We start from the raw sequence: 23805 nt of genomic DNA on the forward strand, positions 1-23805 counted from the left end.
TTTACATGTTTTCTTTGCATAAGGTAATTATTAGTGTAATGTGTGACTGATTACGGAAGAAGGAGGATTCATTTACGCATTTAGAGCGTGTTAGAATCAGGAGTTTTCCTCCACAGTAAACAGAAGTTAGAAATAATGAACCTTCTAACCTCCTGTAGATTTTATTTTGCCTAACCCTGTGGTATGGCTTACGAGCCTAGAATAAGTGTCTGCTAAAGGATTACATCAAGTAATCTTAGACTAAAGTGCTCTCTCTCCAATCAGTGTTGTGAAGTGTAGTGCCCTTGTGTTGTGGAGGGGGCGTCAGATCGGCCCCATAATGCCTCTAGGCCTGGACCTCTGTCGGACTCCCAGGACTCAGGGAGAGGGCATGTCGAAAGCCGCAAGAGGGTTACGGGGCTCCCCACCGATCTGGCGTCCCCTTCGGCAGAACCTGTTGACTCTTCCCAGGCTGCTAAAGATCGTGCACGTGCACGAATCTTGAAGGATTGCTTCTCGTCCTCCGAGGCGTCCTCCCCACACAGGGGTTGGAGTTCTCGGAAGGACTCGCGCCCCCCTAAAGAAGCTTTAGAGAGAGGACGCTTCACGTCCTCTCTCTCGTCACGAGAGGATGAAAGAGTAAAGAGACCACATTTTCCCTTTTGTAGAAGAAATGCACTGGCTCTTTTCCTAAGGGACATTTAAGGAGGCTCATTCATCTTGCCAGAAGAGTGATTTGAGCCTCCTGCGAGAACGCTCATGTATATATCATTTATACATTATTAAGGAGGCTCTTCATCTTGCCAGGAGGAGTGTTTGAGCTCATTCATCTTGCAAGAAGAGTGATTTGAGCCTCCTGCGAGTGACCGCTCATGTATACATTTATTAAGAGGCTCATTCATCTTGCCAGAAGAGTGATTTGAGCCTCCTGCGACCGTGAACGCTCATGTATATGAACCTCTGTATATATTCTTATATTATTAAGGAGGTTCATTCATCTTGCCAGAAGATGATTTGAGCCTCCTGCGAGTGAACGCTCATGAGGTTAGAGCTGTTTCAACCTCGCTAGCATTCCAAAAGAATTGGTAATCAAGGACATTCTTGATTCCACCTTTTGGAGGAGCAAACTCAGTATTCGTCTCCTCTCTCATTGCGCTCCGTATACGTTATGTAAACGTTTCGCTTTACTTCGATAAAGCAAGCTTGATAAGTTTGGTTGACGGCCGGCAAAGCTGCTTTGCCACAGTCCAAAACCACTTTTGTCTCTGGTCGGCATAAGAAGGGCAATTTAGACGTGAGGAAGCTTTTGGAGGTGCTCGACGTCCTATAAGTAGAGACATTCTCCAGGACGCTCGGCAAGCACCTTGCGGAAGACGAAAGCCATACGTCTTCCTTTAGTGTTCACACTCTTCAGGAGCAGCGTGCGGCTCTCCATGGAGACTCGCATGAGGACGTCCCTTAAAAAATATTCAATGTCATACGCAAAACGCGGTTACGTCATAACATTGAGATGTTGGCGGAAGGTCGCTCGCCAGGACGCCTCTTGGCGGGCCTTGCATGCATCAAGGCGCTCAACGAGTTCCTCTCTGAAACGTCGTTAGAAGACTTTGGTGTTCTCTGCTCAGACACGCTCGTAGCTAAGCAGGACGTTTTTGAGGACGCTCAGCAGGACGCTTTCCAGGACGCTAAGCAGGACGCTTTTGAGGACGCTCGGCAGGACGCTTTTGAGGACGCTCAGCAGGACGCTTTTGAGGACGCTCAGCAGGACGCTTTTGTGGACATTCGCCAGGACGCTTCGGTGGAAGCTCGGCAGGACGCTTTGCGAGAGAAAAGACTTGTTGAAGGCGTCTTATTTGCTGTTGAGGACATTTCTTTACAGAAATTTTTAAATAAAGGATTCGGAGTTAGGCGGAGAGACAATTACCCGAATTTTTTTCCTTACGATTCCCTCTTTCCTCTTCCTCCTTCATCGCATTTTCTTTCTTGAGAATCGGGAAGATTATATACTCGGATTCCTGGGTGACTTTCGGTCATGTTAAAGGGTTTTCCCCTATTTAGCAAAGTGCTAATAGTTTTTTGTCAAGTCAGGACGTTTTCCCCATTGTCATTTAAGTGGGGGACCCCTCATAAATGGGTAGTTCTCATTGACATAGATTTTAACGTTTTTATCGTTTAAGCGGATAAAACTCATTAACAAATTTCGGAAGAGCTCTCATTCATTTTCAGAGGCTCATCCGGGGTTAAGAGAAAGACTTGTAGACTATCCAGGAAGTCTTTTGTCCAATATCATAAGAACATTGAACGGTCTTTTTCGATCCACGGTTCTCTCTTGATGATCTCTATTCGAATGTTACTCCCTTTTCTTGGAAAAGAGTCTTGGCAAAGAGTCAAGGAGTTCTTTTAAAAGTCTCGTTCATTAGAACGTGGACAGTCGTTTTCCTTTCTTTCTCTCTTCCTCGTCCAGGAAAGATGTAGTAGAGAATTCGATGTTCAAATTACTACAATACTTACGTAGTTTATCTTTGCGTCATTTTGCTAACGCATGGGTCGAGTCATATACGCATATCGTATTTACCTCTGCGGATAGAAGCCGAAAGAACTGTTGTTCTAATGTATTTATTTGACACTCCCTTCAACCTTCCAAGAGTTTTCGGAGTAAGAAACAACTCTTCAGGTATTGTTACGACAACACCAACTCAGCTTCTGTATTTAGCGAATTCTGTTTCGTTTAAATAGGCCTGCTTGAGAGTTTCCTTTTGCTCGATAATATCATACCTATTCCTTCGTAAAGGGAGTAGCTGGCAACTCAGGCAGATAGTATTCTGTTCACCATTGAAGCTTTCCTTCGAGGAAGACTTCTCCTTCACTCTTTTTGATAGAGATCGAAGGTGGTCGATCTCCAATCCTTATTTTATTTTCTTGAAGGAAAGAATTTAGGATGGAGATCGTTGTTCAGAATACTATAAAGTAATCTAATACTGTATATTAACCTCGCGACATGATTCTACTAAGCAGTTGAATTGTCCGAGGGGTAGGCGCATATCCTAGTTATTCTACGGATTGCGACTTAGACGAGAAGTATTCTAATTGAACTGCAACATCAACTCAGCTTCTGTATTTAGCGAATTTTGTTTCGTTTAAATATGCCTGCTTGAGAGTTTCCTTTGGCTCGATAATTTCATACCTATCCCTTCGTAAAAGGAGTAGCTGGCAACTCAGGCACATAGTGCGAGACGATGATCAAGGCTGCTGTTACTGTGATCTACGCAGTACCGCTAGCTCGGTGTCATGCGCGTTGTTACGTCTCTCTCCCTTGCGGGAATGGCTGAATAAACCGTCTCTCTGCCCTACAATCATGGATTTTAGCCTCGGGTTGAGGAAATTTCTAGTAATCTTGAAGGATCATACCTGCCGTTTACTTAGAAAATTTCAACAAGATATCTCTTATACTTGTTAGGTGCGGGTTTACCGCACGGTAACTTTCTGTACGAATCTACCGCGGCATAGCACTATAATAATGCTCTCATGCTTATGCAAAGCGCAGCCTTATTTAGGGAAGGAAGCAGGCTGAGTGAGGGAATGGATGAGTTTGCTGGGGACCATTTTTTTTTCCTCGCTGGAGAAGCTTGTTTTTGTTTCCTGAATAAACAGCAATTCAGACCTCTACAAATTTTCCTCACGAAGAAATTGGAATAACATCAAAGATCTTGTAATTCTAATTTTCTCTCAACGGCTTGAGGATCACCTCGGGTGATAGCGAGAGGGTGCCAGACATCCGAACAGAGAACAGATGTTCTGGCACATTGTCTGAAAGGAATTGGAATCCAAATTGGTCGGACTCTCCAGTTCCCTCGAAGGGTGAGTTTTGGAGTCGAGTGGCCCCAAGCCTCTATTGGATAATTTCTCAGCTCTCTCATAGCTCGAGAAGAGAGAAATGGTTATGGGCTGGGCACGGAACGTAACGATCCTCAAGAGGTTCGTTAAACTAGTGCACGTCCGTGCGGGTCTTCTCGATCGAAGGCAACAACTACTGACGTCTGAATAATCCTCACTTAGAAGTATGTCGAAAGTGAGGAGAGACTGAGGGCGTCCTTTAGTTAAGTTTTTCGTAATATTGAAGACGAAGGAGCTTCCTCTTAAGTTGTTCCCTTATTCATGATCCTAGAGGATTAGCTTTTAGTCGCACATGTTGGCCTCAATAAGAGGTTGGATTCACAGAGGTCAGGTAATTCAGAGAATTGTCCAAAGACCCTTCCCGAGAGAATCTGTGTAATCTAACATCGTCACTTAGTGAAGTATCTAATATCTCTCCGCTCTGACTCTGAAGGCGTTCAGACTATCGAGAAGCGATAAGAGCTTCAAGATTAATGGCAGTCTCTTGGCCAAGGCAAAGCAGTGCTGCCTATTTTCAGTTTTCAATCGGAGGGGCCGTTTCTGGAGATAGTGAAGGGAAATGACTGTTCCTCCACCTCGACCTCTGTGAATTTCGTTATGGTTCTATCTTTCCGTATGAAGTATGAGATAAGATAGAAGTCCTAACTGTTGTAGAATATGCAAATATGTTGTTGACGGCCTCTAGGCTCAGAGATTCGGTTCTGTCAAACAAACAAAGCTTCACGATCTTTGAGGTCTGTGGAAATCTTGAAATTCTCTGGATCAAAGGTTCCGGCATGGAACTTAGACGTAGTCTGAGTTTCTGATGCCAAAAGCATTTCGAACCTATCCTTTCTGCGAACTTAATACACGTGACCAGAAAGGCTAATATTCTAACCGCTCTAGCCAACGGCAAGGAGGGTTAGTGAGGTTTTAGCCATCATCAGAGGTTTTGGCTTTAAAGGACATAATGCGGTCTGTCCGCTAAGCCTTCCGTTCTTGATAAGAACGAAAACCTGTCTAACCATTGACCCGAAGGCTTGGAGACCAAGGGTATGGCACAAATTATTGGGCAAGGGCATTAGAGAGTCCTGTGCCCTGTAGGGTCTCTCAAGTTTTATCTTGATAAAACTATAGAAAGTCAAGTCAACAGACAATCTGCGGGTTTCCGTAAAGACCAGACTAGTTCATGTCCAAGAACACCCTGGCATGATAGCCAAGGAGTTCTTTTAAGAGGCTCATTCATTATGTTTGCATAAAGATTTTGAGATTTTTTGTTTTCTTAATATGAATGCTCAAGAGGTGAGGGCGCGCCTCGGAAGCATTTCAACAGAGCATGACACTCAGTAAACATCCTGAGTGCCACGCTTTTTGCGAAGCAACTCTGGGAGGTTCGCTTCACACTCCCGACAATCTGCGGTGTTCCGTGTAAAAGACCAGACTGGTTCATGTCCAAGAACACCTGGCATTATAGCCAAGGAGTTCTTTTAAGAGGTCTCATTCATTATGTTTGCATAAAGATTTGAGATTTTTTCTTAATATGAGAATGCTCAAGAGGTGAGGGCGCGGCCCTCGGAAGCATTTTCAACAGAGCATGACACTCAGTAACATCCTGAGTGCCACGCTTTAGCGAAGCAACTCGTGTTCGCTTCACACTCCCGACGGGATGTGAAGACGACATTTCAGATCCGTAAGTCGCTAGGACCATACATATCCGTAGATATATTATTGGGTGCAAGAAGCAACACGAATCCTATCCTATAGAAAAGGGATAGGTGTGCTTTTAACTTTGAAGGGGTTAGGTCGCTTGAGGCGCGTTCCTTTTCTTTAGCCTAGAAGTTATGGAACTAACTTGATAGGTTAGGTCAGGTGGTGGTTTTAGCTTCGGTGCCCTCAGAAGTATGGTCAATATGGTCTAGTCACATTGTGGTCACGCCCCCGTTGACAGATCATCTAGAGCGCACCAGCATTACAGGTCTCTACCTCTGGCAACTCTAGTAACGCAGAAGCAGACTTTGGTGACAGTAATCACGAAGTCGGCTATGCTAACAGGTCAGGAACCAAGATGTATATCATTCTACTTAATTTAGTTTCCCAAAAATCCTATTCTGTCTCTTCCCACCATCCGAAGGTGGGATTCAGCTATATATATATCTGTCAGGTAAGTTTCATGAACAAAATGTTATTGTTATAATACAATTAAGTTTGTTCATACTTACCTGGCAGATATATATAATTAAAGTGCCCACCCACCATCCCCTCAGGAGACAGTGGCACTTGATAAAATATGAAATAGAAAATGGGAATAGTTCCTGATATCCGCCTCCCAGCGGCGGGAATGGGTACTACCACCTTGGCCGCCCACTGCGTGTGCCGCGAATTTTTAAATTCTGTCGGACTTCAGAAATACAGCTATATATATATCTGCCAGGTAAGTATGAACAAACTTAATTGTATTATAACAATAACATGTTTTTAGATTGTGTATGTCTTTATAGTTAAAGTTGTTATGGAACAAATGGGGAAACAGAATTCCAGTAAGGTTGATAGATTGGTTGATAAATAATAGTGTTACTTGATTGCTATTAATGAAATCTTGCAATGAGTGAATGTAAATGCTGAAGTTGTCATATGATTATTGGCTTCTGTATTTTTAGCAGCTCATATATTTGTAAGAGCTGTATGTCTTTACAATGTACAAACCTCTTAAACTATGTTTACTTCCAGAAAGTGACTTTGGACAGTTTAATTAAACTTGACCGACAGATGATGCCTAAATTAGGGCAGGATAGGGACTAAATGTACTTTCAGGGGTCAGCCAAGGTTAAAAGAAATCATAAGATTCAGCCAGCGCTGTCAGCCTTAAAGACATTTCAAGAACTTTAAAATATAAGATACATAATCAACAGATGCCATTTCAAAGGGAAGGAATTACTTAGATATTGAGCAAAACTTTGATAAAAGAAAAAGGCCATTTTCTTATAAGTAACTTACCAAGTAAGAGCTATAGTTTCCACTTGCACGGCAGCCAAAATTTTTAGATTGTGGTAACGCTTCTATTGTTTTTGTGTAGGTGACTAACCCTGTCCACTATTGGGGAACAATTGGTACAACACAGCAAAAGAGCTCAATTCATTTCTGCCGGCCTTCAATGTAACATTGAATGTATGCAGCAGCTCTTTATTGAATGTTTTCATCAGTATTTTGGTCAATTATGTAGCCTTCAAGCTTGTTAACTTTAGCTTAGGTTTTTTATTTTTTTATTTTTTATTTATTTATTTTTTATTTATTCATTTATTTATTTTTTTTTTTGATATGTTGGACTCTAGTTCCTCCAGCATTCAGTATTGTCAGGAGGGTTGTAAGAATAGGTTAACAAAGTTGACTTATGATTCTCTTATGATTTGTGCTAACTGTAAGGGCCAGATCTGTATAAAAGATTGAACATCTGATTAGTGTAGGGATTGGGATGATAAGCAATGGAAGGTGTTGAAATCTCATCTAGATAAGCTTGATAGGAAGAGGAAGGCGGCTTTCAAAGCCAAAAGTAATGCACATACCCTAGAATCTTGATATAAGCCAAGCGTTGTAGATGATCTTTCCATTCCTTCTTCCCCTGTTCCAGCCTTGTCTCCTATCACCTGTCCCCCACCATTATACCGCCTACTCTTGTGCCAAGCTTCCATACTTCCAACCCTGATGCCATTGCCAGTCTTGAGTGCAGGTTTGATTATAAGATTGAATTAGTGGATAATACAGTGGCTGAAATAGGGGTGTCCCGAAAGGTCCTTATGGACAAAGTGTTCAGTGATAATGCTAAAAGTGATAGTGTCATGTAAGATCATGAGGAGGAGGTGGCTGCTCTTCCCATCGGTTATCCTAGAGAAAGGTCCCTGTCATACTCCCCTGACCCTGGGTAAAGATATGCTGGAAGTCCAAGGGAGACTGATGGGGTCTGCTCACTGGCAGTTGCCCCCTCAGTCGAACCTGTTGCACACTCCCAGGCTTCGACAAACAGCCATTGGAAAGGCGCTTCATAGTGCATCAGTTGTCTTCTGACTTGGAGGATTCAGGTCCCACTTTCCAAATGAGTCTCAACCTTTGAAGAGATTTAGAACTGATGTTGACTGCTCTTCTCAGCTACCCTGTAGACAGTTCAAGGAAATTCAAGGAACCATCTTGCAGCCCTCAACCGTCCTGCATTGCTTGATGCATCCTGGAGTATGTTTGTCCAACATCTTCTGAGTGCCCAGTGAAAGTTCCAATTTCCGAATGCCCATCACCATTCTTATTACCGAGACACATTATCGGATCCAAGAGGACTGGAAGTTAAGTCAATATTTGTGTCACAATAGTATTTAAGAGAAATAGGAACAGTATTTGAACACTTCAGTACCTTGGGGACTTTATCAGTGGCTGGCATGGTATTTGGGAAGAAGCATAGGAAACATTCCTATTATCCTTGACCTCTTCACCTTGATGTAGGGTGTCAAGTCACTAGGGATCCTAGGGGTACTAATGCAACTGGAGTGCCCACCAGCTTTTGTTGGATGTACGTATAGTGGTTTTCATTTCAGTGTAGGTGACAGCGTTGCACATACACAGCTTTGTGAATGCACTTATTCAGGGCCCCGTGATGAATCACGTCCACGGTCGTGGGTTAAGGACTGACAAGCACGATAGCTCTTGAGGGAGGAGACTTACCTCGAAGGTCATTATCTCTAGATGGAGAATGACAATATTGGGAACTCTTAAGGGAAGTCGTCTTGAGAGAAGAAGGCTGAGACACACGACCATGGAACCAAAACGTTTCACATCCTCGACATCATCGTCACCCACATGTGCCGGTGGGACTGGGGAAGGCTGGCGAGCGGATGAGAAATGTGCCAACAAACCATCCACAGAGGGTTAACCCTGTAGGCCTAGCGATGCCCAAACCACCATCATTTGTTGGACTCCAAACCTGAAACAAAAGGAGCTGGAGGGGAAGACTCCTTTATCTCTGGAGATTTCTTGGGATCCTGAAAATGTGGATCTTTCCTAAGGTTTTCTAGCTAATGCTTAGAAACATAGGTTTTGTTCATGAAACTTACCTGTCAGATATATATATAGCTGTATTTCTGACGTCCGACAGAATTTCAAAATTCGCGGCACACGTAGTGGGGCGGTTCAGGTGGTAGTACCTATTCCCGCCGCTGGGCGGCGGATATCAGGAACCATTCCCATTTTCTATTCATATTTTTTCTGTCGCCGGTGCTGCAAACATCTGTTTACAGTACCTCCGTCTAGGATTTTTTCATTATCTCGCTTAATATTATCTGGATTTACTTTTGGTATCGACTTCTGGATTGTTGGATTGGCACGCGTTATAGTGGATTGGTTTTTGATTTTGGATTGGCTTTTCTGGATACATGATGTCTGGATCAAGTTCGGGAAGTTTCAGAGTGTGTGAGGAGTGAATGTAAGGTGAGGCTTCTTAAACCTTCAGTTGATCCTCACACAGTTTGTATGGATTGCAGGGGGCATGTTTGCGTGGTTGATGATCGGTGCAATGAATGTAAGAAGATTTGGATGATGATAAATGGAGGATGTATGAGACCTATCGACGTAAATTGGAGCGCGATAGAGTCAGGAGGTCTTCCTCCAAGGGCGAGCTCTACTAAAGGTAAGGATAGTAACATTTCTCCTCCTCTAACACCAGTTAGATTTTGCCCAACCTAATCCTGTTTTGTTGCCTTCGGGCCCCCAGTGCTGTGTCTGGAGAAGGTAACACCCTTTCTCTGATTCTAGAGTCTATTCGTGCTCTCGAATCTAAGGTATTGGCCCTAGAAACCGGCCCTGTGAAAGTTTGTGTTAGTGCCCCTAGTGTTGTGGAGAAGGCGTCAGATCGGCCCCATAATGCCTCTAGGCCTAGACCTCTATCGGACTCCCAGGACTCAGGGAGTGGGTATGTCGAAAGCCGCAAGAGGGTTTTACGGGGGCTCCCCACCGATCTGGCGTCCCTTCGGCAGGCCTTGTTGCTAAATCCCAGGCTGCCAAGGAGCGCGCACGAGCGCGTGTCCTGAAAGATTGCTTTTCGTCCTCCGAAGCGTCCTCCCGCGCAAGGGGTGGAGCGCTCGAGAGACTCGCGTCCGTTGAAAAGGACCTTTCGCTTTGAGGGGACGCTTCACGTCCTATGTCTCCTCTTTCGTCAGAGGACGCTTTTGACGCCTTTCCTCCGCAGAAGAGAGGAAGGCTTTCTACCGATGAGGACGTTCGTTTCCACGCACAGGCGTGTTCACCTGAGAGGCAGATAGCTGTACCTGCTAGAAGGAAGGAGGCGTCCCCTCGCCCCCTCGCCTTCTCGCAGTCTCAGTCCTGCCCCTTCTTTGCTGCTCCTTCGTCACCTACGAAGGATATCCTTGTGTCCCTTCAGGACCAGACTTACGTCGCTGATGGCTCAGAGGACTTGCCCAGCAGCAGTCGAGCCTAAGCGTAGGAAGGACGTTCGGCTGCCCGTCAAGAGGACGAAGCGGCCTCATTCTCTCTCGGCTCGCTCGTCTCTCTCTCCGCCTCCGGATCGTCAACGTTCTCGTTCTCCTAGCAGATCTTTTACTCTCTCAGGAGAGGACGCTCGTCAAGACGCTCGGCGTTCGAAGCAGGACGCTTTGCGCTCTCGGCAGGTAGCGGTTGAGGACGCTCGGCAGGACGCTCGGCGTTCTAGACAGGACGCTTTGAGCTCTTCTTTCAAGACACTTTTAAGGACGCTCGGCTGCGCGAAGCAGGACGCTTCTAGTTATAGACAGGACGCCTTTTGAGGACGCTCCGCAGGACGCTGCCGTGTGAAGCAGGACGCTTTTCGAGCGAAGCAGGACGCTTTTGAGAATGCAAAGCAGGACGCTCGCTTGGCTAAGCAGGACGCTTTTGGCGCCGCTCGTCAGGAAGCTCAGCGCTTCCTTTCGTAGAGACGTTCTTGCTTGTTAAGACAGTTCACGTGGCTTCTAAGGACGCTCCTCTTTCGCAAGATGTCCGTACCTCAAAGATCAACGTAAGGCCGCTTCCGTACTGTAGCGGATACTTCCAACCAACGGAAGTCTTTGTTCAGGATTGAGACTGCGGGACGTACTCCCTCTCCTGATGGGCGTTCTCCAGTTCCTCTTAGGGAGGAAGGGGAACTTAGTAGTCCGGGGAGTTCCGTCGAAGAAGAACAGCCGGTAGCTTCAGCTGTCTCGGACTACAAGGTTCTTGTTAGGCTGTTACGTTCAGCCTTCGGGGAGAAGTTCCAGCCGACAGCCCCTAGGTCTCCTCCCTCTCAACTTTCGTCTTCCAAGACCGTAAAGACCCCTGAATTCGTCGAAATGAAGACATCGCTGTCGACCAAGAGGGCGTTTAAGAAACTTCAAGACTTTATGTCCAGAAGGAAGGATCAGGGCAAGACCACTTTCGCCCATCCACCCTCTAGACTCGCCGGGAAAGGAGGAGTTTTGGTATGAGACCAAGGAGGATGTGGGAGTAAGGTCCCTTCGTCCGCTTTGGGTGACTTCTCCAGTTTAGCGTCTGCTAAGGTGTCCGGACTCCGGTAGAGACTGACCACCACTTGAAGGGACTGCTTCGTACCCTTAATGTGTTTAATTTCCTAGATTGGTGTCTGGGAGTTTTGGACCTTCAGTCTAGGAGTCCTGATTCTCTTAGTCTGGGGGAGCTGTCCAGCGTGTTGTCATGTATGGACAAGGCCGTCAGGGATGGTTCGGAGGAGCTAGTTTCGAATTTTGGAACTGCCTTCCTGAAGAAAAGAGCACTGCTGTGCAATTTTACTGCTAAGTCGGTATCTCCCGCTCAGAAAGCGGAATTGCTCTTTGCGCCTCTTTCGGACCATCTCTTCCCCCAGGCTATGGTAAAGGATCTTGCACAGAGTTTGCAAGAAAAGGGCGACCCAGGACCTCTTGGTTCAGTCTTCAAGACGTCCAGCGGTTCCTTCCACTTCGACATTCAGCAAACCCCCGAAGAAAGTCAAAACCTTTCGCGGGGCACCCCCTCGAGAGCAGCTCCTCGAGGGAGAGGGTTTTCGAGAGGAAGAGCTTCATTCAAACCCAAAAACAGCAAATGAAGATCTCGTCCTTCAGACACCAGTCGGGGCCAGACTGGAATTCTTTGCGGAGGCTTGGAAGGGGCAGAGAGGGGCGGATCCTTGGACCCTCAAGATAGTAGAGCGGGGGTACAAGATCCCCTTTTCTACATCCTCCTCCTTTGACATCAACTCCCAGAGACCTCTCTCCATCCTATCAGGGAGAGAAGAAAAGTGTTCTTTTCGATCTATTAGACCAGATGGTCGAAAAAAGAGCGGTGGAACAAGTCTTGGACCTAGAGTCACCGGGCTTCTACACAGGATTTTCCTAGTGCCGAAGCAGTCGTCAGGTTGGCGCCCGGTCCTGGATGTGAGCAGGCTCAATCTTTTTGTAGAAAAGATAAAGTTCAAAATGGAGACGCCTCAGTCGGTGCTGGGAGCATTGAGACCTGGCGACTGGATGGTGTCTCTAGACCTGCAGGACGCGTACTTCCACGTCCCAGTCCACCCTCTTTCAAGGAAGTACCTGAGATTCGTCTTGGACAACAGGGTTTGGCAGTTCAGAGCCCTTTGTTTCGGTCTCAGCACGGCCCCTGATGGTTTTCACAATGATTATGAGGAATGTAGCGAAGTGGCTCCATTCGTCAGGAATCAGGATATCCCTCTACCTCGAGCGATTGGCTGATCAGAGCGTCGTCGAGGCAGAAGTGTCTGAAGGACCTTCAGTTTACGCTAGCCCTAGCAAAGTTCTCTGGGTCCTTTGGTCCAACACCGAAAATAGTCGCATCTGACCGCCCGACACAGTCCATCGTGTATCTGGGGATTCAGATGGATTCAGTGGCTTTTCGGGCGTTTCCATCCCAGGAACGTCAGCGACTGGGGTTAGAGAAAGTCGCAGCCTTCTAGAGAGAGAAGCTTGTTCGGTGAGGGAGTGGATGAGTCTGCTGGGCACCATTTCCTCGCTAGAAAAGTTTGTCTCGCTGGGAAGACTGCACCTCAGGCCTCTTCAATTTTTCCTTGCGGAAAGAATGGCGTCGAAAGAGGACTGAATGCGATCCTAAGGATCTCCAACGAAGTAAAAAGTACACTTAAGATGGTGGCTCGACCCTCAGAAGTTACGAAGCGGGCCTCTCCTTAAATCTTCTGAGCCCCGACCTAGTGTTGTTCTCAGACGCTTCCATTTCCGGTTGGGGAGCAACACTAGGGGGGGAAGAAGTGTCAGGCTCCTGGAGAGGGGAACAGGTAGCCTGGCACATCAATGTAAAGGAACTTGGCAGCGATATTCCTGTCTCTGCAGTTCTTCGAAGAAAGACTGTCAAGCAAGGTTGTTCAAGTCAACTCGGCACAGTACCACAGCCCTTGCGTATCTAAAGAATCAGGGAGGGACTCGCTCCAGATCCCTTTTTCTCCTGGCGAAGGAAGTTCTGCTATGGGCAGACGCAAGGCGCATCAAGATCCTGACAAGATTCGTGGCAGGGGTTCAGAATGTCAGGGCGGACCTTCTCAGCCGCCGAAATCAGATTCTACCAACAGAATGGACCTTGCCACCAGGAAGTCTGTCAACAGTTATGGAGATTGTGGGACGTCCTCTAGTAGACCTGTTCGCTACATCAAGGACGAAGAGGCTTCCTCTGTATTTGCTCCCCGGTTCTGGACCCAGGGGCAATTGCAGTGGACGCGTTGCTCTGGAACTGGACAGACCTGGATCTTTACGCCTTTCCCCCATTCAAGATCATGGGGGACGTAATTGAGGACGTTTCGCAGCGTCAGAAGGGACAAGGTTGACTCTGATTGCCCCCAAATGTGGCCAGCAAGAGAGTGTTCACAGAGGTCATGACGTTCCTTGTGGACTTCCCAAAAGAACGTTGCCCGTGGAGGAGAGATCTACTCAGGGACCAGCCTCACTTCAAAAGGTTTCAACCAAAAACCTCTCCGCTCTGGCCCTGGACTGCGTTCAGACTATCGAAAAGTTGGCCAGAGCGAGAGGCTTTTCAAAGGCAGCTGCGAGAGCAATCGCTAATGCTCGAAGAGCCTCTTCAAGAGCTGTCTACCAGTCTAAGTGGTCCTCCTTCAGGGCATGGTGCAAGAAGGAACGGAATTTCCTCTTCCACGACCTCTGTGAATCAGATAGCAGATTTCTTACTCTATCTAAGAAATGTGCAAAAATTGGCAGTTCCTACAATCAAGGGTTATAAGGAGTATGTTGTCTGCCGTTTTTCGCCACAGAGGAATGGACCTCTCCGACAATAAGGATCTGCACGATCTCTTAAGGTCGTTCGAAACCACCAAAGTTCCACAAGCAAGACCGCCCTCATGGAATTTAGATGTGGTGTTTGAAAACATGATGCTAAGTCCCTTTGAGCCTCTCCATGAAGCTCTCTAAGGGACTTAACGAGAAAAACGCTTTTCCTAGCTTCTCTGGCGACGGCGAAGAGAGTTAGTGAAATCCAAGCGTTCAGTAGCCTAGTGGGTTTCAAGGGAGACAGCGCTGTCTGCTCGTTGAACCCTTCTTTCTTGGCTAAGAACGAGAACCCGTCTAATCCTTGGCCAAAGAGCTTTGAAATCAAAGGAATATCGAGTCTCGTGGGTCAAGAACCAGAGAGAGCCCTGTGCCCTGTCAGGGCTCTCAAGTTCTATGTGAATAGGACTAGAGAGATAAGAGGTCCCTCAGGTAATCTCTGGTGCTCGGTGAAGAGACCAGATTTGCCGTTGTCGAAGAATGCTGTTGCTTTCTTCTTGAGGGACGTCATTAAAGAGGCTCATTCATCTTGCCAGAAGACTGATATGAGCCTCTTTAAAGTGAAAGCTCACGAGGTCAGAGCCGTAGCTACCTCTCTTGCCTTCCAAAGGAACATGTCTATCAGAGATATTCTTGATAGCACCTTCTGGAGGAGCAATTCCGTATTCGCCTCACATTACCTCCGGGATGTGAGAACGATTTACGAGAACTGTAGTTCTTTGGGACCTTACATTTCGGCAGACACAGTTTTGGGGCTGAAGGTAGCTCTCTCCCTATCCCTTAGCTTAGTTAGGTTAGTTTATTGTGTTTTTGGTTGATGGTGAGATCTTCTGTGAAAATCTCCCATTCCATAGTGTTAATATCAGGGGTTTTTTTGGTTAGTTGGTCAGGTGGTGGTCGGTTGCTGTGTTACTGCCATATGTTTGGCTAGATGGTCTTGTCGCATTGTGGTCACGTCCCCGTTGACAGAGCATCCAGAGAGCACCAGCACTACAGGTCAAAACCTGGCTGGCAACTCTGATAAAGCATAAGCAGGCTTTAGGTGACAGTAATCACATAGTCTACTTTGCTATCAGGTAAGGAACCAATAAGTTAATCTTTTATTTTAATTTAAATTTCCTAAAAAATCCTAGTCTGTCTCTACCCACCATCCGAAGGTGTGATTCAGCTATATATATATCTGACAGGTAAGTTTCATGAACAAAATGTTATTGTTATAATACAATTAAGTTTGTTCATACTTACCTGGCAGATATATATAATTAGAGTGCCCACCCTCCTCCCCTCAGGAGACAAGGGCCATGAATAAATATGAATAGAAAATGGGAATGGTTCCTGATATCCGCCGCCCAGCGGCGGGAATGGGTACTACCACCTGACCGCCCCACTACGTGTGCCGCGAATTTTGAAATTCTGTCGGACGTCAGAAATACAGCTATATATATATATCTGCCAGGTAAGTATGAACAAACTTAATTGTATTATAACAATAACATATTCCAGCAGAAGCAGTTTGTTTCTAAAATATTGTAGTTTTAGAGGATTGTTATCATTATCTGCCCTCCCTCAAGTTGTTGAGCAGCATGTATTCTGCATATAATCTTTGGAAGAGCTTAAAACATCAGGACATACTTCAAGGAGAGATTAGTCACTTAGATGGGGCTTCTCATTATTACTGGAGAATTTTCTAAGCCTCCCTTCAAACCTCTGATTCAAGCTTACTGGACATTATCCTCAAGACAGGTTCCTCTGGCTCCTTCTCTCTCAATAGAGATCAGCAAATTTCATTCACTGTGTATAGTAACCCATGCCATGGTTTGGTCTTCTATAGGTATTTGTCCTTTTAATGCTGGTTTTGTAGCAAAAACAACTCCAGGTTATTGTGATCAAACCAAGGTGCCCTTCACATTTTCTTCTCTACCAATAAGAAGGACCTCTTTTTTGCCAGGTCATAGTTAATCTTCAGTCACTTTTGACACATATCCACCTGACCAAAGCTCTGCTCTGTCAACTTTGGTTCTTTCAGTGGTATATTCATTTCATCTCTGGTGGTTGCATAGAGGTTTCAGATGTTTGTAAACCCTTCTTGAGGATGTGACACAGATGCCCTGGACTGTTCATTGAGGTGTATACTACTTGTATTCATCACCTGAGTTATACTTTTTCTTAATGACATCCTTCCACATTTGGAAGGATGTCATAAAGAAAAAGTATAACTCAGGTGATGAATACAAGTAGTACTATACACCTCAATGAACAATCATTTGACTCAGTATTTTGGCCATTACAGTTTCTTGCAAGGGTATTCTAAAAGCTTGCAGACAAACTTTAGTTTGTTGTAATTTTGAAATTTTGAGATGCATGTCCCTACAGATACAACCTTCTGTTTCCCTTTAAAGCATTTTTTAAAGACACTGAATTTAATGGATGTTTAACAAAACTGGTTAGCTATCAACTTACTCGTAAAATTTGCATTTTTGATGTTTGGCAGGAGTCCCAACTAGCATGGCTAAGAAAGGATTTGCATTGATATGTTAGGAAATACTGTACTGAAATTTAAAACAAAATTATTTATGTGCAGAAAGGGATATGTCTAATGGTGTCCATCTTATTCAGTGTAATTGCAGGTATTAAGGTAGTTCTGCTTACTTTATTTTCTTTTTTTACAGAGGGCAATTGAATACCTGTTTCCTTCTGGGTTGTTTGACCCTCGTGCCCTACCACAGATGAAACATCCAAGTGAAGTATTTTTCAAGAGAAAAGCTGCAGAGTTTGATTATAGTGGTCGTCCATTCCACGCCTTGTTCTACACAGGATTACCAAATTATTATCAGATTTTGCATGTAAGTTGCTTCTTGAAAATGATCTAGGTTTGGAATGCAATATACTCCAAAATTGTATGGGAATGAGAGTCATGCTATACAGTTTTATATATAAGTAACTTACCAAGTAATTACATAACTATAAGTTCTATTTTTATGGTAACTTGAATTTAAAATTTTGTTGGTAACACTTCAAACAACTGTGTAGGTGACCAGGACCGCCCACTAGCGGGAGAATAGGAATGACTGTAAGCAGAAAGCTCAGTTTGTTCCTGCGTCATTGCTTAAACACTAGTGATGGTGGTAGCTTGTTCATTATTTTCTGTTTATTTAACTGGATTTAAATGATGTGCATTCCCACTTGAACACATATGTATTAACCTTCAATGGAATCTCAGTGTGAGTTTTGTTATTGAGTTGATTCGTCAACTAATTTTTTGTTTACCCTTGAAGGCTGATAATAGTTCTACCCTAAAAGTAATTCGTGTTACGCCATTCCATTGGCCTAAACTTTGCAGTATTTTTTGTTTACTGGGCCTCATTACAGTGGAACCTCAGTTTTTGTACATAATTTATTTCAGAACCTCCCACGAAAACTGAAACAATAATTCCCATAAGGAATAATGTAAGTACAATTAATGCATTCCAGACCAACCCAAAAATATTAACCCTTAAACGTCTATTGGACATTTTGTTCATGACACTTACCTGTCAGATATATATATATAGCTGTATTCTCCGAAGCCCGACAGAATTTCAAAACTCCCGGCACACGCAGTGGTTGGCCAGGTGGTTAGTACCCATTCCCGCCGCTGGGAGGCGGGTGTAAGGAACTATTCCCATCTTCTATTCAGATTTTCTTCTGTCGCCGGTAATGTAAACACCTGTTTTCATTACCTCCGTCTAGGATTTTGGAACTTCATTGCCGCTTAAGTATCTTGGTTGTTTTCTTTTTGGTTTATTAACTTGGATTTGCGGCTAGGCATACGCTAAAATAAATTGATTTAATTTTGAATTTCTTGACATAAGAAGTCTGATTCTAGTTAGACTAGTTTCAGACTTTGTTGTCTGCAAGGGGTTAGGTGAGAATAACGAAACTTTCGATATATTCTCACTTAATATGCACGACGTGTCATCAATGTAATTAGTGTAATAATTGACTGATTCCGAAAGAAGATGTATGATTCATATGTACGCAAATTAGAGCGTAATAGAACAGGAGGGGGGGGGGGGGTTTTTCCTCCAAGAGGAGTAAACTTTATTTTGCCTAACCTTGTGGTATGGCCTACGGGCCTAGAGGAAGTGTCTGTGAGAGGTAATGCCCTTTCTGTTATGGTGGATTACATCAGTAATTGGAATCTAAAGTGCTCGCTCTCCAATCAGTGCTGTGAGTGTAGTGATGTTGATTTAGTGCCCCTAGTGTTGTGGAGGGGGCGTCAGATCGGCCTTATAATGCCTCTAGGTCTAGACCTCTGTCGGACTCCCAGGACCACAGGGAGAGGGCATGTCAGAAAGCCGAAGGAGGGTTACGAGGAACCCCACCGATCTGGCGTCCTTCGGCAGGACATGAAGACGCTTCTCAGGCTGCCAAAGATCGTGCACGTGCACGAATCCTGAAGAATTGCTTCTCGTCCTCCGAGGCGTCCTCCCCGTACAGGGGTTGGAGCTCTCGGAAGGACTCGCGCCCTTTAAATAGAAGCTTATTGAGGAGGACGCTTCACGTCCTCTCTCTCTATTGTCATGCGATTGTAATCGCCGCCTTAACAATTTGACGACTTTCCAACACATGGGAGAAAGAAGAAGGAAATAGGAAGAACGCTGTTAAGCGCCCAGATCGCCCCTTAATCATTTGTTGACTGTGAAAAGGAAGAAGTTCGGATACCCTCGTCTTCTCACAGGATCATCCCTTCTTGGTTGGCCTTGTTTCGCCAAAAGAAGGGCAAAACACATTTACTGAAGGAAGGATTTGAGGCTGTCTGTCTGTCAAGTCAGGCAGTCTTCTTCTCCTTTTCCTTGCTCGTTGCTTTCTACATCCTCGCACCCAAGAACACACAGGCGTCCTTTTGAGTGCGTTTCTGGAAGTGTCGATGAGCGTGACAGAGAGCAAGATGTCGCACAGCTGGCCGCCGTCTTTGTCAGGAGTTGCGAACGTCCATAATACTCGTCCGGACGACGATCACCGTACATCGGCTTATGACTAGCACGCTTCATGAGTGGCGCTCCCCTTGAAGACAGGACGCTTTTGAGGCCGCTTTTCGGGACGCCTCCGTATTTGATAAGCAACAGTCATGTCGAAGTTTTTACCAAGACGTTCGGGAGAAACCTTGGTTTCTTAATAAGAATCTTATCGACGTTTGGGTATGATGGCGGATAGGAAATATCTACTTCCTTCCGTAAACCCTAGAGATGAACAGGAATTCTGTCTCTTCCGCGATTTATGAGGAAATTACGAAGATTTAAAGAGTTCCTGGATTAACTTCCTTCCTTAAGGAGATATATATACTCTTTCTATCGTTCTATTAACGAAAAGAACGAAGATAGTAAAAATTTTTTCCTTTCTCTATCTGCCTCGGCAGGGAAAGAAGGTAGTAGAGTATCTGCTGTATGATAATACGATACGGTCAAATCATAAGCACATACCGTAGTTACTTCTTTGCTGTGCAACTCTATTACCAGTATCCTTACAGGACTTTCCTAGGAAGGACTACGCTTAAAGGGATTGTTATGACAATACCTAATTAGCTTCTAGATTTATCGAAGTCTTGTTTCGTTTAAATATACATTAATAAGAACTTCCTCAAGTTCGATAATAATTTTATAAGATTCCTTTATTGAATGGAGTAGCTGGCAACTCTGGAAGAGTAAGGCCAGACAGCTAACGGAGGCTGCTATCGCTTAGACCAACGCAGTAACCATCTATTTCTCAGTCATGAGAGGTCGGTCCTGCGGGATGGAATGACTAACCGTATCTATCCCCTACAATCGCGGTCTTAGGGGATAGTTAAGCAAACATAAATAAAATATTGTCTGCCTTTTGCAAAGCTTTCAATAAGAAAGATATTGCAGCCTTTCAATGCTGATTACCGTAGGTAACATTATTAAAGGAATCTAACGCAGCAGAACACTATATATTATAATGCTCTCATGCTTACGAAAGCATGGCTTATTAGAGTACATGCTTAGTGAGAAGATGAATGTAGTAGAGAATTCACTTTAAGTCTTCGGTATGGTCAAGTCTTATGGCCTTTCATGCATCAGGGCGCTCGACAAGATCCTCTCTGAGATGCCGTTCAGAACCCTTGGTGTTCTATGCACCAATACGCTCTCATCAGGACGCTCTGGAAGACGCTCGACGTCATAAACATTGATAAGCTTTTTGGAAGACGCTTGATGTCTTACACATCTGGACGCTCGCCAGGACGCTAGCGAGGACGCTTTTGAAGACGTTCGGCATCCTACACGTCATGTCGCTCAGCAGAGCACTTACCAGGACGTTCTTCAGAACGTTAGGCGTCCTACGCATCAAGACATTCGCCAGGATTCCTGCAAGAACGGTCTTCTTAAGAGGGCGTCTTCGAAGAAGAGGAAGGAGTTTGGTCTCGTCAAGATGTCTACTTTGCTTTCTACGAAGGGAGCGTTCAATAGAATCCATGACTTGATGAATTCCAGAAAAACTGTAAGCAGATTTCGGTGTCATAAAACGCCTCGTCTGCTTTCGGGACTGCGCTGCCGAAAGGGGAACATTAAGGTCCTACCTGTCGTAAGCCCAGTCTCTGATTAGGAATCCTGCCCCTTCCTCGATTTCTGCGGGAATCGGGAAAACTATATGCTCGAATTCCTGGATTACTTTGTCATGTAAATGGGTTAGTTCTCATTGACAAAGATCTTAATAACATTTATCGCTTAAGCGGATAAGCTCTTATTAACAAAATTCGAAAGAGCTCTCATTCATTAGTCAGAGGCTCATCCAGGAAAAAGACTTGTAGACTACGTCCATGAAGTCTTATGTCCAATATCATAAGAAGCTTGAACTGTCCTTTTCGATCCTCGGTTCTCACTTGATCTCCATTCGAATAATGTTAATTCCTTCTCTTGGCAAAGAGAACGAAGACAGTCGATTTCCATTCTCTCTCTCTTCCTCGTCGAGGAAAGAATGTAGTAGAGAATTAGATGTTCAAGTGACTACAATACTTACGTATTTTATCTTTGCGTCATATTACTAATGTAGGGTTCAAGTCATATACGCATATCATGGTTACCTCTACAGATGGCAACTGAAAAGACGGTTATTGTAAGTGTATTTAATCGGTCCTTCCTGCAAACTTCCAGGAGTTTCCGCTGTAAGGACAATGCTAAAAGGTATTGTTACAACAACACTAACTCAGCCGTCTGCATCTAGCGAATTATGTTTCGCTTAAATATGCCTGCTTGAGAATTTCCTTCTGATCGATAATAGTAACAAACTTATTCCTTCGTAGAAGAGAGTAGCTGGTAACTCAGGCAGAATAGTGCGAGACGAGAGGTTGCTGTCATTGTGGATGACGCAGTATATTTAATCGGTACTCCAGGCAACTTTCCAGGAGTTTCCGATTTAACATTTGGTTAATTAAGCGTAATGTTACGACAACACAAAATCAGCTTCTGTATTTAGCGAATTCTGTTTCGCTTAAATATGCCAACTTGAGAGTTTCTGTTCAAATAATGGAAAATCTATTCCTTAGATGAATAGAATAGCTGGCAACTCGGCATAAGACTGCGAGAAGGTGAACATAAGCTGCTGCCTGCTGCCTGTAAGGCTGTAACTGTCACAGTGTCACCAACTCAGTATCAGGTAGTTCGCTGTAATGCTCGGTCGTTTACGTCTCTCTCTCCCGCCAGATTGATTGACGAACCGTATCTCTACCCTACAATCATGACTTTCGCCTCGGGTTGAGGGGATTTCTAGTAATCATGAATAAACACGACTTCCTTTTGCTAAGAAATTTTCAACAGAGATATCTCTTAGACCTGTTCAGCGCTGCTTACCACACTGTAACAGAATTCTGTACGAGTCTACCGCGGCATAGCACTATAATAATGCTCTCCTGCTTATGCAAAGCGCAGCCTTATTAGGGAAGGAAGCATGCTAGTGAGGGAATGGATGAGTCTGCTGGGGACCATTTCCTTGCTGGAGAAGCTTGTTTCCCTGAATAGACTGGAATTCAGACCTCTACAGTTTTTCCTACAGGAGAACTGAAATAACATCAAAGATCTAGAAATAATTCTAAACATCTCTCAATGGGTTGACAATCACCTCAGGTGATACCGAGAGGGTGCCAGGCATCTGGACAGAGGTACAGAGGTCCTGGCACATAATCTAAGAGAATTGGAAGCAATTTGGTTGGTTCTCCAGTTCCTCGAAGAGTGAGTTTTTGGTCGATTGGGTCCAAATCATCTCAGATAATTTCGCAGCTCTCTCATATCCCAAGAAGAGAGAGTTGGTTATCGATCCTCAAGAGGTTCGTTACACTATTGCACGTCCGTGCGGATCTTCTCGATCGACGGCAGCAACTACTGACGTCTGAGTAATCCTCGCTTAGAAGTATGTCGAGAGTTGTGGAGACTTTGGAGACGTCCTTTCGTAGATTTCTTCGCAATATTGAAGACGAAGAAGCTTTCTCTACGTTGCTCCCTTATTCTCGATCCGAGAGCGGTAGCAATAGACGCCATCATATAGTATGGAATGGGGATAGTTGGTTAGTCTCTTTTCCCCTATTCAAAAGCTTAGGAAATATGATAAAATAATCGCTGGCGTCAGAGGGAGCGAGAAAGACGCTGATCGCCCCATGTTGGCCTTCGAGAGGCTGGATTCACAGAGGTCACGTCCTTCAGAGAGCACTTTCCAAGGACCCTTCCCGAGAGAATCGGTCTACTCTAACAGCCTCACTTCGAGAGGTACCTAAAAACCTCTCCGCTCTGAGTCTGGATGCGTTCAGACTGTCGAGAAGCGAGAGGATCTTCAAGATTAATTACAAGTCTCATTGCCAAAGCAAAGCAGTGCTGCATATTTTGCAGTGTACCAATCGGAGTGGGCCAATTCTGGAGATAGTGCAGGAAGAATGACTGCTCCTACACCTCCACCTCTATGAATTACTTTACCGTCTTCCCTTTCCGTCTGAAGTATGGGATAAGCTAACAGTCCCAACGATTGTAGAATACGGAAATATGTTGTTGACGGCCTCTAGGCTCAGAGATTCGGATCTGTCAAACAACAAAGCCCTTCACGATCTTTGAGGTCTGCGGAAATCTTGAAATGGTCTAGATCGAAGCTTCCGGCATGGAACTTAGACGTAGTCTGAAGTTCTTGATGTCAAAGCATTTCGAACCTCTCCTTTCTGTAAACTTAATACACGTGACAGAAAGGCTAATTTTCTAACCACTCTAGCTACGGCAAAGAGGGTTAGTTGAGATTTTAGCCATTCATCAGGGAAGGTTTTTGGCTTTAGAGGACATAATCGGTTGTCCTCTAAGCCTTCCGTTCTTGCTAAGAACGAAAACCCGTCTAACCCTTGGCCCAGGGAGGGCCTGGAGATCAAGGGGATGGCACAAATTATTGGGCAAGAGCCACAGAGAGTCCTGTGCCCTGTCGGGGCTCTCAAGTTTTATCTTGATAAAACTAAAGAAAGTCGAGGTCATTCGGACAATCTGCGGTGTTCCGTAAAAAGACCAGACTTGCCCATGTCGAAGAACGCCCTAGCGTTATTTTTAAGGAGTCTTTCTACGAGGCTCATTCGTCATGTTTGAACAAAGATTTGAAACCTTTTAAAGTAAATGCTCACGAGGTGAGGGCGCGGCCTCGGAAGCATTTC

General features: G+C 44.8%; 1 protein-coding gene across 1 annotated transcript in view; it reads left to right on the plus strand.

The window, feature by feature from the left end:
• LOC135203112 (small ribosomal subunit protein uS9m-like) overlaps positions 1-23805 on the plus strand; it is a 140888-nt gene that overhangs the window by 20451 nt on the left and 96632 nt on the right. The window contains exon 3 of the mRNA XM_064232745.1: positions 16805-16978. Within this exon, the coding sequence (XP_064088815.1) occupies positions 16805-16978 (174 nt within the window). The remainder of the gene's footprint in view (positions 1-16804; positions 16979-23805) is intronic.

This window comes from Macrobrachium nipponense, chromosome 33 (genome assembly GCF_015104395.2).
Source record: "Macrobrachium nipponense isolate FS-2020 chromosome 33, ASM1510439v2, whole genome shotgun sequence".
In the NCBI taxonomy this organism is placed as follows: Eukaryota; Metazoa; Arthropoda; class Malacostraca; order Decapoda; family Palaemonidae; genus Macrobrachium; species Macrobrachium nipponense.